Consider the following 17767-nt stretch of genomic DNA (forward strand, 5'->3'; position numbering starts at 1 on the left):
GCATAAAGCATGCTAACCGTAGCAAATTACCTTAACGGCTGAGCCAGACTTCTAGCAGTAATCCCTCATCACCCATTGTGTGGTCAGTTACAGTCAGACTTAATGGTAGTCCAGGTTGTTATTGAGGGAGGGAACATTAGAGAGATATATGGAAGGAACCACCGGCCTCTAGGGTAATGAGAGCCTTTAGCCTTGGTGTAGCCTTCAGCAAATCAACCTGCTAGCCAGTCCTGTGTGTCCACTGGCCCCGCCTGCGGTGCACCTCCGTTGGTCTGTTGCCTCACACTGTGGGGTCTCATGGCCTTTGGCCTTAACAAAGCTGAGAAATTTGTGGCTTAACTGCTGCTACTGTTATCGTGCATGACTGCAGTATTTACTAAACTCCAGAGAGTCTGACACTCAGAGATGTAAGTGCAAGGGAACGGGATGCACATATGAGACAAATAACTTGAGAAACTGGGATGTGAAACGTTTGACGGTTTTTGCATGCTTACATGTACAGACCACAGGTTTATCTATACATTTTTTGCATAATAAAAATATTTTACATTTATTTAAGTTTTCAAATGTGGTCTGCTTACAAATTATATAATAATAAATACTAATTACATATAGTAAACAAACAAAAATAGGTTAGGTTTAAGCATCTGAATTTTTATGGCATATGGTATTTGCCATTTATTCAAGCTTGATATGTTTTATTAGTGTCAAAGAACACAGCTTATACCAAAATAAAATATTTAAAAGGTGGAACTGTATGAATAGCAGGACTTATAAGCTAGTTAGGTTGAACAGACTTAGTATTGGTACTCTGTATTGACCGATCCTCAAGGATCAGGTATTGGTATTAAAAGGGAAAAAGTGGCATTGGTGCATCCCTAAAAAAAATGTTGAAAATTAGGACCAAAAATATTTTAGATGAAACATAAACCTATAACACTTCAAAACACTGACCAATTCACTTCATTATAACAATTACAGGGTTTTCTGTATTTATTTGTAGTTGTTAAAATAAGTTTAGTCTAAAAGCATATAAAACAAGCAAAATACATTATTCTAAATATTACAATGGTACAAAAAAAGGAAATTAAAAGTGCTTTTTGGCTTTGTTTTTTCAGCACAACACACCACACACACCAAAAGCCTGCAAAAACGTGTTCTCGTGACCATATACAGCTCCGCCCCTCACCTGCAGGTACAGTGGCAGAGTGTCCCGAAGAGCAGTTAGCACCTGAGTGGGTGGGGCTTTGTCCTGCTGCAGCAGCGAATGAGGCAAGAGCAGCACATCCACAATGCGCAGGAGCAGCGACTGCGCTTTAGTTGTGGCCAGCAGGGGGCTCCAATGCTTCACCACACAGCCTGAGAACAGCATTAATTTCAGTCTTCTAAAATGCACTATAAACACCTATATAAAAAAAAAAATCTTGGTGTGCTGTTTTTTTTATTGTTATACACTGATGAGCCAAAACATTATGACCACACACATATTAAACAAATAACGATATCTTGTAACAGCACATGTCAAGGTTGGGGATATATTAGACAGTAAGTGAATATTCGGTTCTTGTAGTCAACGTGTTGGATGTTGGACAAATGGGCAGGTGTGAACACCTGAGCGACTAAATCAATATGGCCAAACAACCTGGTTGGAGCATATCTGAAACGGCAAAGTTTGTGGGATGTTCTCAGTCAGCAGAGGTGAGTACCTACTGACAGTGGTCCAAGTTGGGATAAAATTCAAATCGTCAACAAGGCTTTGGGTGGCAAAGACCCAGCGATGCGTGAAGACAACAAAAGCAACCGTCTGGTCAGATCGGACAGAAGAGCTACTGTGGCACAGAGGTCACAGAAATTTTTATTAATGATTATGGTAGGAATGTCACAGTGCATTGCATTTGCTGCATATGGTGCTGCATAGTTGACTGGTCAGACTGCCCCTGCTAACCCCTGGGATGTGATGCTCTAAAAGGCATCTTGCTGGAGACCCTAAATCCAGGCATTCATGTGGACATCAATCTTATATGTGCCACCAACCTAAACAGTGTTGCAGACCAGGTACTCCCTTTAATTACAATGGTATTCCTTGATGGTAACAGCCTCTTTCAGCAGGATAATGCACCCTGCCGCACTGCACACATTGTTAAGGACTGGTATGAGGAACGGGATGAAGAGTTCAAGACTTCCAAATTCCCCAGATCTCCAACCAATCGAGCACCTGCTGGATGTGCTGAAAAAGTCCAATCCGCAGCGGCTCCACCTCCCAACATACAGGATTCAAAGGAACTGCTACTAATGTCTTGGTGCCAGATACAATAGGGCACCTTCAGAGGTCTGGTAGAGTCCAAGAGGACTCGGCAGGTCGGAGGTGTTTTGGTGGCACGAAGAGGACCAAGAGCATATAAGGCAGGTGGTTATAATGCATTGGCTCATCAGTGTATATTCCATTACTGTGTAAACAGTTCCTCTTGTTACATTTGTCTATGAAGTGAAATTAAGAACTGTTATGTAGAGAACCATTTCCTGAAGTATTGTAAATCGAATCAATGTGAGATCAGAGATTTACCCCCTTCATTCTGGCTGTGTGCATAATGTGTGTCTAGCTGTGTGTGGCAGTGTGTGTGACCCACCCAGTGTCCAGTAAGTGAGTTGTAGGCCGTCTGAGCTGCGGTTCAGCAGGTAAGGTTTAATAAACTTTAGCACGTCACCCACATATTCCAGCGCTTTACACACCATAGAGGAGCGTTCAGACAGCAGTTGCAGACTGGAGTATACACGACCTACAGACTAACACACAACACACACAGGCATAAACACAAACATTTCCATTGACTGAACCTCACGACTTTATTTTCATTCATTTCTTCATATACAATATGTATCACAACATTTACTTTTTTCTGAAGTTGTATATGCTGGAAGAAAGAAAAACATTTCATCAGCACCACATTTAAAAAATACTGGTGATGGACCGAAATTATAGAACTTCATCCAGCGTCCTTGAAAACAGACAATGGTTAGTTATTCGAGGCAAATTCCATTATTTTATAGCTATACTTTGTGCTTTTACACTGTTGTCTGTGATTTTTTTTTTTTGTCAGCCCAAAGCCTTTTGCTATAAATAGTGCCATTGTGCTAGCAGGACCTTTCCTTTCTACTTCTTTTGTATTGCTGTAATCTGCGTATCGAGCGAGATGCCTTGTTTTCAAGTGGTATCAAACCAAGCAGTACGGCTGAGTCTGATCCAATCAAACTAACTTCCAGTTAATATCTAAAAAAAAACGTAAAATAATAAAAAATATTTAACACTGATTAAAATTGTGTTTTCAACAGCAATGCTATGCCCTAGAAAAAGCCCTTTTGTTTTTTTGGAAATATGACTTGGAAGACAGGGAGGGGGTTTTATGTTTGAAAGAGCATTGTGCAAATGAGAAATAATGTGTGTAATTTTTTAATTTTTTAAATAAAACAATGTATAATGTTACATATTTGATGTTAATTATTAATCAAAATCATAATGGACAGATTAATTGGTTACGGAAATACACACAACATTTCCTATAGTGTACTGCAATCTGTCAGAACTGCTGAGTGAATCCTAAGAATATTATGGAGCATTATTAAGCGCTTTTAAATGAAACAATAGAGCATTACAGAACGCTTTTGTTTTTAAGTAAACAACATGCCAAAGTTTTTACGCAATCAATTAATGATTGTGCCCTAGTTTTGTGTGTGTGTTCTCACCTTGATAAACAGTGCCAGCGCAGGTTTAGGCTCTAATTTACTTGCAGTGGACTGTAAACTCGCTCTCTGCAACAAAGAGTCTACTTCTGGAAGCCGGAGTACCAGCCTGGTTAACTCTGCTAACTGCTCATCCAGCACCTTACCTACAAACACGCACACGCGCACACACACACACACACACACACACACATCAGGAATCAGATAGTTCAACACACAAAAATGTCAAAAATTAATTAACATAGAACATATTTGAGCAGTCATATGTGTGCAGATTGAGTATTTTATGATGGCTCTGAATGTGCCTCAGCCACGTTCGAAACTATCCGTTCTATAATTAACAACTTAGAGCTTGTGACAAAATGATAAACATGCCTACATATGAAATCAGCTTCTGAATTTTATGTGTTGGGCCTACCAGTGAAGATTTGTAGACATGAAACAACGAATTATTCTGTGTTTGGTCCGTCTAGACATATTATATTCAAACAAACTACACCAGAGTTTGTTTGAAAATGGGCCAAGACCGACCTCCTCAGAGGGTCTCGGTCTGTTTATCTGATGTGCACCAATGTTCACATGTTAGCAGTCTCAATTACTCTAACGAACTTCACTAACAGGCCAATTTCACAAGTATTAGTTTTAATCAAACCATAGCTGCCAAGTGTGAACATGCCCTAATCTACTACTAACTGTAATTATATAATTCCAACAGCATATGAAAAAAGATGAAAAAAAAAAGACAACTGAGGGCTGTGCCTTTTGTGCTTTTAGAGGCTTAATGAGCGTGCTTTGAGTGAACTGTACCTGTTCTGCTGTTGTCTGGGCTTTTGTGTAGATGCTGCTGTAAAACACAGCGGAACCAGGCCCTCACACACAGTGCCTGGGCCGAACCAGAAGCAGAAGCAGAACCAGAACCCATCCAGCCCACCAGCTCACTGCAGTACCGGAGAGGAGAGCATAATTTAAAGCAATAGTTCGGTCAAATATCAAAACTTCCAGAGCTTCCCAATAATCCTACACGTTGTCAAACATCCAAGACATGTTTGGTGTCTGAGGTTTGCTTTATTAGTTTTACACTGGAGCTAACTTCCATCACTTGTTAGCTACATTAGACTAATGGCAGAAATAAAGAAGTAAACTTTAAACACTATTGACTACATTTGTGGTAAAAAGGAAAACTGTGTGAATTCAATTTTTTGCTGTAGGGGTTTCTTTAATAATTACATAATGCACACAATCATTCAGCAAATGAAAGAGAGGAAGAAAGAAAGCAACCAAGTTAAAAAAAGGAGACAATGCATTTCAGGAAAACATAATAAATAAATTAAAGACAGATAAAAAAAAAGGCAGAGAAAGGGGAGAGAAAAAGAAAAAAAGAAAGGAAAAAAGCAAAAAGAGCAAAAACCAAAAAAGGGAAAGTAAGATAAAGAAATATGTAAATCATCGCAGTCAGAAAAAAATCTCATATCTCCAAAACTTGTAATGGAAGTTAATGTATCAGGATTTTTTTTTCTAATTAATTGTATTTTAATCGTTCTGTTAAACAAGAAATTTTAACACAATGCAAAAAATAACTGGACTTTTCAAATTACGCAAAAAAGTAAAAAAAAATACAAAAATGGAGACAAGATTTTTGCATGAAAGTGATGAAATAAATACAGTAAAGGAAAGAAAGTAAGAGAGAAACAGAACAAGAAATGAAAGTAAGATGAAAAAAGCAAAAAAGTAAAAAAAAATTACAAAAATGGAGACAAGATTTTTGCATGAAAGTGATGAAATAAATACAGTAAAGAAAAGAAAGTAAAAGAGAGAAACAGAACAAGAAAAGAAAAGAAAGTAAGATAAAAAAGCAAACAAGCAAAGTCAATAAAAAGAGAAAAGGAACAAAGGGCTGTGATTACCCATTCTGCAGCAGGTGATTGAGGTATCTGGTCACCAGCAGGGGGCAGAGCATCTCGTCCCAGCCAAAGCACTGCATTATGGACTGAAGTGGGTGGGGCTGGAGGTCCTGAGGGGCGGAGCTAGGCATGTCCAGAGCCAGCAAAGTGAAACCTGCAGAAAACAAAATCACAGGAAAAAGTAGTGTTGCAGTGTTGCAGTATACAATGATATTCAACACACGATGTAACGTTATCATGGACACTTTGCTGCAGCTCTTGTTTAACAAGCTCCCACTATATGGTGACGTTCTGATCAGGTGAACACATTCACACTGGGGACAGTAATGCTACATTCTCTAGGAAGAGGAAGAATTGCCAGTTATGATCATTAAAGAAATACTCCAGTGTTTTTCAACTGTTACTTTATCTGCTTGACTGTAGCATACAGTCGATTATGCATATCCTAAATCCTAAAGCAAATTAACTGTCATTAGTTGGTGAGTAATTATTAAGCAGGTAAGCCTTAAATCAATGACACAACTCATCAAAATAACATTTATAAATAATTTCTGGAACAAATATCTCCAGATATCTTAGCAACCTATTACATCATACATTAACATGCTTTTTTGGTGATCAGATCGCGTTCAGATTTCACTTGACCATAAGAAATGTCAGGTGTAAACACACCCATGTGTTGATGCGATTTTGATGTGCTTCTAGGAAATGATTTGATTTTGATTTGTATTTGATCTACTGATCTGGTCTCTGATCTCATCTGGACGCAACTGTAGTGAAAAGTGTAAATTAAGGCTGAAACATTACATTTTTTTTATATCAAAATCGCAATTTGAAAGAGCACAATTTCCAAATCGCAAAAACCTGCAATTTTAATTAAAGCCTACATTATCAACAATGTTGTCTTTGTGAAAAAATTCTATCTAATAATACGGAGCTGGAGATGAGTTGGACCAATCAAAAGTAACCAAAAACCCATGTGCTGTGACATCACAACCACAACTAACAGACATTCTGGCACAATAGGTTCAGCAATGGAGGCTCAAGCCAGGACTTCAATTTAAAGAAAACATTTAAGATTTAAATCGCAGTTCCAGTACTGGTCAGAAAAATCGCAGGGAGGTGTTTTCCCCAAATCGTTCAGCCCTAGTGTAAATAGAATCTAGCCAAAGTTTAACCAGATACAATCCTGACACAAAACACATGTTAATGCAGTGTGTAAACTCAGCTCTTACTGGCTGAGCTATAGTCAAAGCCATTGTAAAAACTTGTTATATGCGCACTTATGAGCACAGCTTAAATAAATTGGGTATTAATGTTTTATACACTGTGGAAGGTAGTACTGAGAGAGAGGGCTCGGCATCAGCAAGTATATGAAATAACTGGCTATAAATCATATAATGTTTTATGTTAAACCCCCTTTTTTTTAAAAAGAGGGCTGACAACTATATGTTCATGATTGCATGACCGAAAACTAATAAGTTGACAAAATTGCTAGAACACACAATGACGAGATACTAAAAGTTATTTTAAGTTATTTAGTTTTATATATATATATATATATATATATATATATATATATATATGTGTGTCACTGCTCACCGTGCCCTTTTCTATAAATCTGCACACCCTTGCATCATTTACTCACCATGCATCACACTTACTCTAAAAGTACATGGACGAAACAGCTGTCACTGCTTGCGGATACTTTCTTACAATGTAGTACGTGGTCGTACTTGTGCTAACATCCTCCCGAAAAGAGTTCCTGAACATCAGTATTTTCAGTTTTCAATTTCTTAGTAGTAATATCTAGCAGAACTAATTACCTATAGCGTACCAATTTACTTTGCTAACAGTTCAAGACGTTCCCCAACTTGAATCATAAACTGAAATATTCTAATAGGAACGCCTGTTTATTGGTAATTCATTCAAATTAAATTTTTTAATTTAATTTTTTTTTTTTTACCAACAGCGTTGGTCAAACAGTTGTTTGTTTGTCAACCTGATCTAGCAGACAGAGAATCGAGTGTTCCTTCATATTTATTCAGTTTGTGGCTCTTTGCCCTTCTTTCCCACTGCTCTGACCTGCGGCTGCGTCAGCCAGTTGTGGTGGGGGGGTCTGAGAAAGTCTCAGGCTGCGCAGGAATGGGAAGAAATGAGTCCACAGAGCGACGGCCACCGCTAGGTGGCGCTCTTTAACCACATTGGGAGGAGGAGCCCAACTGGGGAAGTCAGAGGAGCCGAGCTGATTAAAACGCTGCTGTACTCTCCTAGAGAGAGAGAGAGAGAGAGAGGAGAGAGAGAGAGAGAGAGAGAGAAAGGGAGACAGAGAGAGAGATAAAGAGATAAAAAGAGAGTGAGAGAGAGATAAAGAGATAAAGAGAGAGTTAAAGAGAGAGAGAGAGAGAGAGAGAGAGATAAAGAGAGAGGGAGAGCATGGGTGAGGTAGAAAAAAGGGACAGAAACAAAGAAAGAGTGACAGAGAAACAGACAGATAGAAATAGAGGGACAGATGGTGAGAGAGAAAGAAAAAGTAAAGTAGGGAAAAAGCAAGAGAGGGAGAGTTAAGGAGAGAGGTAAAGAAAAAAATTGAGACAAAGAAAAAAAGGAAGAAAGTGGCAGAGAGCGATAGAGGGACAGATGGTGAGAGAAAGTAAGGTAGAGAAAAAAAAAGAAAAGAGGGACAGAGCAGAGAGAGAAAGAAAGTAAAGAGAGAAAGAGTGATGAGTGATAGAGTAAGAGACAGATAGAAGGACCAATGGGGAAAGAAGATAGGGAGAGAGAGAGGCAGAAAGAGAGACAATTAAAATGTATGAATAATTACTTTAAACATTGCACTTTTACTGACCCTTTACATTCAACACTCAACATGCAGGCAGGCGTGTAACGATTCACAAAATTCATTACTTGTTTTGATACACTACAGTAGTTGAGGGGGTGATGATCCTATGAAGCATGTTCAGTCTAAGCAGGCCCACCAACCAATCATCATGCCCCCCCAAAAAAAACACTATTATGTACATGCACATCCATTGTGGCAAGGGGTTTAAAAAAGTTTAAGTAAACTTTGTGCAAGTTTATGCACTTATTGCCATGCGTGCCATGTGGTATAAATGGTATATGTATCAACAGGAGTGTTTGTATACATCACTTTGTTTTGGCTGCATTTTAGGAATGTACTGTGTGTTGCGGGAAGACAAATCAGCAGACAATCCTAAATTAGCAGATATTTGTTGATCTGCTGTAAATGTTGATACTATCTTGAACGTGTGGCTCCTTTGGACCAATCTATTGAAGATATTTCACCTCTTTTTTCTGCCTCATGGATGAGCTGTAATCATATATTCGATTAAATGATGTATTTTAGATGTGAAGCACCTCATGGACCTGGCTTGTAAGTCACTTACTCATCCTCACTCACTCAAGTTTAACAAGACTGTCCACAAGGGGCACTCTAGGGAGAATTCCCAGTGGTATCATTTTCATTGTTGTCTTCAGTGGGGTGCAGCCTCAATAAAACATCTGTTAAAATAGTCAGTTTAATCATTTATTTAAAATATATATATATATATATATATATATATGCTTACATTACTCTTCTGCTAAAAGTAGCCAATAGCAACCCACAAGGCCATGCACAGATGTAACGTACACCAATGTTTTAAATTCCATTAAACTTAAAAGGGAAGAATTAAGCCTTAAATAAGCACTACTATGATGACAATATTTATTATATTAATGATAACAACATGGCAAATTTAAGCATTTACACTACTAACTCCCCAAAATGTAAATAAAAACAAAATGCAATGATGAGCAGATCATTTAAACCCTATATTGCATTGAAACTCATACAAAGACAACAAAAATAAATGCTGAAACTGAGAAATTGTTTTTTGTGTTTTTGAAAAATATATGCCCATTTTGAATTTGATGCCAACAACACGTTCCAAAAAAGTTGGGACAGGGGCATGTTTAGCACTGTGTTTCATAACCTCTTCTTTTAACAACACTCTCTAAGTGTTTGGGAACTGAAGAGACCAACTGCTGTAGTTTTAAAAGTGAAATGTTTTCCCATTCTTGTTTGACATAGGATTTCAGCTGCTCAACAGTTCAGGATCTCATTTGTCGTATTTTTCATTTCATAACCATCCAAATGTTTTCAGTAGTAATAGATTCTGGACTGCAGGCAGGCCAGTTTAGCACCTAGACTCTTAATACAGATCAATCCTGTTGTAATACATGCAGAATGTTGTTAGGCACCTTCCCTGAAAAAGACGTCATCTAGATGGCAGCATATGTTGCCAAAACATGTATATAGTGTTCAGCATTAATGGTGCCTTCACAGATGTGCACATCACCCATGCAATGTGCACTAATGCACCCCTATACCATCATGAATACTGGCTTTTGAACTGTGCACTGATAACAAGCTGAGTGGTCTTTAGCCCGGAGAGCACAGTATCCATGATTTCCAAACAGAATTTCAGATTTTGATTTGTAGGACCACAGGACACTTTTCCACTTCCCCTCAGTCCATTTTAAATGAGCTCAGGCCCAGAGAAGGTGGCAGCATTCCTGGATCCTGTTTATGTACAGTTTCTTCTTTGTGTTTTAACTTGCATTTGTGGATGCAGTGCCAAACTGTGTTCACAGACAGTGGTTTTCAGAAGTGTTCCTGAGCCCATGCAGTGATTTCCACTACAGAATGTCTGTTTTTAATGCTGTGCCGCCTGAGGGCCCAAAGATCATGGACAACAAATACAGGTTTTTGGCTTTGTCCCTTGCATACAGAGATTTCTCCAGATTCTCTAAATCTTTTAATGTTATTATGTACCACAGATGATGAAAAGCGAAAGTTCTTTGCTGTTTTACGTTGAAAAGTATGTTTCTTAAATTTTCCTCACGCAGTCTTTTCACTGTGGTGAACTCCTCCTCTTCTTTACTTCTGTAAGGCTCAGCCTCTCTGGGATGCTCTTTTTATACCAAATTTGACCAAATTTGCACTATTTGATCATGCAGTCTTTCATAGAGTGGTGAACCCCTCCACATCTTTACTTACAAAGACAGTGGGATGCTCTTGTTACCAATTAACCGGCAGGTGTTTTTTTAGCATTACACAACTTTACCAGTCTTTTGTTGCCCCCATCCCAACTTTTTTGGAACATGTTGTTGGCATCAAATTCAAAATGGGCATATATTTTTTCAAAAAACAATAAAATGTGATATATTGTCTTTGTACTATTTTCAATGAAATTTAGGGTTTAAATTATTTGCACATCACTGCAGTTTTTTTTTTTTTACATTTTGCACAGCGTCCCAACATTTTTCGAAATGGGGTTGTATAACAACTGAAAAAACAACATACTGTGCAGCGCTAATATAAATACATACACACACACACAGACTTGCACACATCTGTGCTTTCCAGCAAGGTTACACCTAATCCACAGAGTGCAAGCCAATCAATTAGTGTGTGAATTCATTAGACTCGTTTCTGTGGAGGAACGTTTACATACACAACACTCACATTGCAACACACACACACACACACACACACACACACACACACACACACACATCCCTCTAAATCCCATCTTCACACACACGTACCATCTGAGATCCTCTTAATTCCTCCCCTGACAGAAACACATGAAATAAACCTCACAGCTCTGACAAGTGTGCACACACACCAATTGGCCCACCACTGCTGCTGAAAAAATCCTAGAGGAAAAACTGTATGTAGTGTGTAGAAGGCAGTGTGCAGTGAGTAGAAGGCAGTGTACAGACTGCAGTGTGCTAAAGACTGTGTGCTGTGTGCAGTGTGTCGAAGGCAGTGTGCAAAACAGTGCGTAAAATGCAGTGCGCCGCATGCAGTGTGTAGAAGTCAGTGTATAGTGTGTAGAAGGCAGAGTGGGTAGAAGGCAGTGTTCAGTGTGTAGTAGGCAGTACTTAGTGTGTAGAAAGCAGTGCGCAGTGCGTAGAAAGCAGTGTGATAGAGGGAGTTAGAGACACTGTGAGAGATAAGGAGAGATAAAAAGAGATAAGTAAGGCACAGAAAAAAGGAAAAGAGACACAGAAGAGAGAGGAAGAGACCAAGAAATAAAGAAAGAGAGCAACAGTGAGTAGCAGAGATGGTCAGAGAGATAGACGGAGAGAGAGAGAGAAGAAGGGGAGACAGTGGCAGAGAGAAAGAATTAAAATGTATAAATAATTACTTTGGACACTGTACTTTTACTCACCCATAACAATCAACACTGAGTATGCAAGTAGTGACAAGAGTGCAGTGTGTAGACGGCAGTGTGCAGTACACAGTTTTTAGAAGAAAGCACACAATGTGTATGCAGTATGCAAAACACAGAAGACAGTGTGCAGTATGTAGTATGTAAAAGGCAGCGTGCAGTATGCAGTGTGCCGAAGGCAGTGTGTAGCACACAGTGTGCAGAAGGCAGCGTACAGAAGGCAGTGTGCAGTACACAGTGTGTAGTAGGCAGTGTGTAGGAGGCAGGTGATCCAAACTTGATGGCTTGGTTAACTTTGTGATTTTGTGACATTCTTAACTCCTGATCCTCTCATCCAATTACACACTCATTCACATCAGACACATATGATCAATAAGTCTTTTACCAGGGAAATTATATCTATGCAACATAAAAGATTTATTGAAGGATTTATAGTAAAACTGAATCATTAAAAGCAAAGAAAATTTTCCTTGAATTCATCTTAGAAGATTTACATGTCCATGTCTAAGGTAGATTCACATTAAGCAAAATGACAAACACAGACATACAAACATAGACACACACAGAGAGACACAGACACGCACAGACACAGTTACACACGGATACACAGACAGACAGACAGACACACATACACGCACACTGGGGAACAGGGCACGGGGGGGAGAGCACAGTAGGAGAGAAACCTGATTAATCGATTACCAAGAACTCGATTAGTGGCTCGGCACACGGCGGGGGTCGCCACGGTGACAACTCGCTTACCTCACACGCACAGGATCGTGGGAGAGAATGCAATGAGTGGAATTAGAGTGTGATTGGCTCTTGGCCGATGTCATGTGTGCGTATTATTGGTCAGATTCAGTCGGCAGCAGTGTGTGTCCTGCAGGATAATTCAGCTAAAGCTTTCAGCGGCTTAATTTACACACCACTGTAATTACACATTAATTGTGTCAGTGAAAACGCATTAATCACCGCGATAGCGCCAAACGGCACAGAAATTAAGAGTAATTTGTGGGGATGGATGGACGGGTGGCAGTTTTCATAAACTGGGTCAGTATGTGTGTGTGTGAATCACACACTGTCCGGCTGTGTCTTATCAGCTATTAATGAGCTAATGAGCGGCCCCCCACCCAAGCATGCTGGGAACAAGCACAGCAGAGAAGATTAACATTAGTGACGGCAGTTCACCAGTGAGGGGATTGAGCTATCTCTCTATTAATACTTCCGGGAGGCTGTCTGAAATGTGTGTAAAAATATTGTATGACGGTGTGATAGACCTGAATAAAAAATCTCAAGAACTTGAGTAGTCATCCGCAAAGCATGAACATGTTTACATACGTCTCATATGTACAGTACTGTGCAAAAGTCAGAGATCGCCTTTCATTGATTTAACTTCCAGTCAAAGCAGCTGTATATATACATATATGTTCCTTTTTCAAAGTCAGTAAGAAGCAGAAAATATATTTGCTTTTAGTTTTTCAAAGAAATCTGCAGGGTTATTTTTCCACATTTCCAAAGTTCAGTCCTAGAAGTTTTGCTTCTCACAATCAAAGTAATCCCAAACAAATTCAGTGATGCAGAGGTGGTCAGTTCATTGTTCTGAGAACACTTCTTTCTTTGATTTGCAAGTTTTCGTCTGTTTTATTTGTTTTCTTTTCTAAGAAGCAGCTTTTTGACAGCTGTGGATTTTTATAGAACTGAACCAAGCGTGGAGACTGATTTTCTCCTTTCTGACAAAAATGAAAACTCTCCTTATAAAATCTCTATAAAAATAAATACTTTGTACTTAATGGCTGTACTTTGTACTTTGAATGAAAATTAAATAAATGAAGGGTAGTTTCTTTCACAGTACTGTATGATATATATGCAAATATCTATATCTAAGTTACAGTCATATGCAAAAGTTTGGGCAACCCTGGTCATATGACAAGTTTTGTTTGTCTAGGTGAAAATAAGTTACCACATCCTCTACAGAGGACACACTTATGCGCATTTTAATGCACAATTACTATTTATTTGCTGAATGTAACAAACTGGGGGGAGAAATAAGTGCAACAGGCCTGTGCAAACATTACTGTACATTTACCTTTTATTTTTTCTAACATGTGAAAATCAGCAAGTAAATAAAAACTGTGCACTAAAATTAGTAGAAAAATGCTATATTTAAGTTTGTTGAGGATGTACAGGATGAAATCCCATAGAGGATGTGTTCATTTCAACAAAACATCCGATTTGACTGGGGGTGTTCAAATTTTCGCATGTGACTGTACAGTATATGTAATAATTTTCTAAGCCTAAACGTAACCTCAAGAATAAAAAAATTTTGATTTTCCTTTCTGTTTTTAAGAATTAAAAAAAATGTAGCTTTCGTAAAAAGACATTTTTACCCTGAAAATATATGAAAACAAACACATACAGATTCAGGTGCTCTTTGTCACCTGTGGATGTGCGAGCAGTGTAAGATACACCATCGTCCCTGCAGTGAACTTTCCCTTTCTCTCTCTCTCTCTCTCTCTCTCTCTCTCTCTCTCTCTCTCACACACACACACACACACACACACTTCCTTTCTTTCACACACCGTCCCTCTGACACACATTGCTTAGTCACAAACCCTCTGGCCTTTTCACACACAGTTTCTCTCAGTCTCTCTCACACACACACAGCGCAGAAACTCTACACAGCTTTCTGCCAGCACCTGTAGAATGTGACCCAGGGGCCTCAGACTCCCAGAGACACACACAGGAGCCTCCCCATACACTCTCTCTAACACACAAACACTCAAACACACCCCTTTACTGCCACTATGGATAGAGAACGTATTCACAATCCAGCCATTGTCAATGTGAAAGAAAGACAGCACAGGTTTCGGAGCCCACTGAGGCCACACGGGACCAAACCAGCAGACTGTATGACTGCAAGGTCAACAGGCTTGAAACAGCAGTTCAGTTACAAGCCAGAAAACTTCAGAGGGTAAACAAAAGCACGCGCTTTTAATATGATCATCTTTATGTTTTAATTCAGCGAAACAGACGACAGGAGACAAAGTGTGTGTAATCTGTGTAGAACTGTGTTGCGATCCTTGAGAAATTCCAGTATGTAGGTCTGCTGAACAGTTCAACAGTGTAAATGCTGTGTATGAATGGCATGTGTGGACTATAGCAGTCATGCTGCTGCATCGCTCGTCCTGCAGAGGCAGTCAGTGTGCGGGAAAAAAAAGCACTGGCTCATGGGATGGAGTGGTGCTGAAGTGATTTCAAAACAAGAGAGAACACAGACGCTCTAATGTTCTAAAGAGCAACCACTCACATACTCTGGTAGACACTTGCTCATCAATGTTTCATTGGAAATCAAGGTTCTTAATAGGGGATGTGCCCCCCCTTTTCTGTCGACTCGGCGGGCAGCAAGTGTGTGTTTGTGCTTACCGTAGCTGTGTTAGTGCAGTCTGTAGAAAGCTCAGTGCTGTGTTTAGCTCAGCTGTGCGACATGCAGGCAGCAGCAGGCCAAACCCTTCCCCAAGCAGTGCTTCTTCAGACTGGCACAAGGTGGCGCTGGTCTGCCACAGCTCTGCTGCTCCCTCCAGGTATGCAGACAGGGGACGCCAGAGCGCAGTCCGGCGGGCTGGCTCCGTCGTCTTCAGGTAGAACTCGCGGGCGGCGTCAGTAAAGGCGGAGGACAGTTTGGATGCCAGTGGTGCCAGGTCTAGCCCATGCCCACCAAACAGCAGCAGCAGGGCCAGCTGCCCTCGCCACTGCAGGGCACAGAGGGTCGGGGGCACTGACCCAGGTACCAGCAAGCTAAGCAGGTCACACGCTCGTCCGGCAGCGTCCTCCAGATCACCACAGCGTGCCAACACCAGGAACAGCAGCAGGAAATTATGTAATCCTGACTCTGACAGCTCAGCCATGCGACGGGCATGGAACTTTGAGTAGATCCTAAAAAAGAGAACAAGAGAGAAAGAGGAGAATATGTTTAAAGATGTTGGATCAGCCAAAGAACATTTGGTTTCTGAAGTCTGCTTCTATAGTTTTGCCATGGAGCTACAAGGCTAATGTAGCTAACAAGTAATGGTAACTTATACCTCACCAACTAGCATGCCTAAATCACCACACATTGGCCTCAAACAATGTGGAGCAATCTTAAAGGGCATTTTTCTAGTATATTTTCTCCCTCTTATTACTTAGCATTTATGTGGTTTTATGTACCAAAAACTGTCATAATTCATTTTTTCATAAACATTTTCCCATCTTTCTTTGTCCCTTGAAATTTAATAGGGTGTTTCCGTTACTGTGCCTTTGAGACTGATATATATAAATGATCTTTGCCCTGTATTTTGCTTCATTGGGCAAAGATCATTTACATCAGTCTCAAAGGCACAGTAACAGAAACATCCAGAATAGGAAAACAAGGAGGACAGCTCTTTGTATCTACACTCTGTCCATTTTATCAGCATCACATACAATATAGACATCATGGTGCTTTAAACTTACCGTTCTTTGAGAAAGTTATTGTAATTGAGATAAGGATTAATGTGGTCTAAGGTAGATGAGCTGAATCTGGTTATTTCCATAATTGTAGAACCAGGTGAAAGTGACTTTGTGGAGACTATTGGGGAATCTTTGAGACCTTGGGCCTGACAGAGAGGCATACACATACATATTGCAGATGTCATAAGGATGCAAATGAGGGACACTTTGTTGACTGATCTGTTCTCCTGTGACCGAGTGTGAGTGACGAGATCAGTGACGTAACTGTACTGTCCTACGGTGAACTCATCTCTTTCCGTGCATCTACTAACAACTTTAGCAGTGTTAAATCATGTCTGTAGCGCCGTGTTCCAGCGCCAAACCGTCATATTTTAGTATTAGTGCATTCTCGAGCAACGAAAGTGAAAGAAAGAAGTGGGTTAATGTGAGTTACAGCCCTGATTTAAACGAAAGTAAACTGAGGAAGCTGTGAGGCATTGGGAAGCAGGAGAGCGCTAGTTTTCCAGGCTAGCTTTTTTTTAGCTGCTGGCTAACTTGAAGCAGCGCTCCGGCGCTCCGGCACAACACAGTGAATTGATGATACGGTAGATCAAACAAGACACAAAATCACCGCTTTCAGTTTAAACATACCTAAAAGGAGGACTCAGTTTGACTGGTGCGAGAGATTCATACTGCAGATAATGCTTTTACACAGCGAACGTCAGATATTTTGCGGTTGCCATTTTTATATTTTTTCCATATCTATATTTTTAACAATTGTTCGCTTTATTCTTTGATTCATGTATTCATTTATTTATTTTTTCATCAACTCATTTATTTATTTTTTCATTAATTCATTTATTTATTTCTGTATTTCTTCGTTCATATGATAATGAGGGGGCGTGTTTTTCACATTCAGGCTTAGCAATCAAGACCAGGAGGAGAAGAGCTGATTAAACTGTTCTTTCACCAACTCCATAAAGAACTGCACGGACAGACAAACCTGCCGATAAATAACTCTCGATGGCTTCCACAGGCCATATGTGAAAAGGGCGTCCGAATGTCTGAGTGATCTGAATTTTGCAGGAAAAGACGATGAACCACCTCCTCCAAAGTTCTGAACACTACGGGGTCGACCTCTGTATCAGCAGAGGCAGCAAAATGGAGCAAACTGTCCCCTCAGCCTCCAACGGAAGAGTCAATAATCCAGACCTGCATTTTCAGCCAGATTAGCCGAGACTCTCTGATCTCTGACTGTCTGCTGCTGTAAGAAGCCATTATTGTACTGTCTTGTCCTTAGTTACCGCTGAGAGAGCAAGACATGTACAATCGATCTACAGAGTCTGACATCGATCAGCCAGTAGGAATATTCAGACGTTGAGACAACATTGACTGACAGCCCCTTTATTAGCATAAGGACAAGGA

General features: G+C 39.9%; 1 protein-coding gene across 1 annotated transcript in view; it reads right to left on the reverse strand.

Annotated features, from left to right (window-relative positions):
- Positions 1-17767, reverse strand: part of mms22l (MMS22-like, DNA repair protein) — a 45819-nt gene that overhangs the window by 3173 nt on the left and 24879 nt on the right. Inside the window, exons 14-20 of the mRNA XM_036556740.1 lie at positions 15302-15811; positions 7725-7909; positions 5643-5793; positions 4546-4676; positions 3742-3884; positions 2628-2784; positions 1190-1359 (exon numbers count right to left, since the gene is read on the reverse strand). Coding sequence (XP_036412633.1) covers positions 1190-1359; positions 2628-2784; positions 3742-3884; positions 4546-4676; positions 5643-5793; positions 7725-7909; positions 15302-15811 — 1447 coding nt within the window. The remainder of the gene's footprint in view (positions 1-1189; positions 1360-2627; positions 2785-3741; positions 3885-4545; positions 4677-5642; positions 5794-7724; positions 7910-15301; positions 15812-17767) is intronic.

This window comes from Colossoma macropomum, unplaced genomic scaffold (genome assembly GCF_904425465.1).
Source record: "Colossoma macropomum unplaced genomic scaffold, Colossoma_macropomum, whole genome shotgun sequence".
NCBI lineage: Eukaryota > Metazoa > Chordata > Actinopteri > Characiformes > Serrasalmidae > Colossoma > Colossoma macropomum.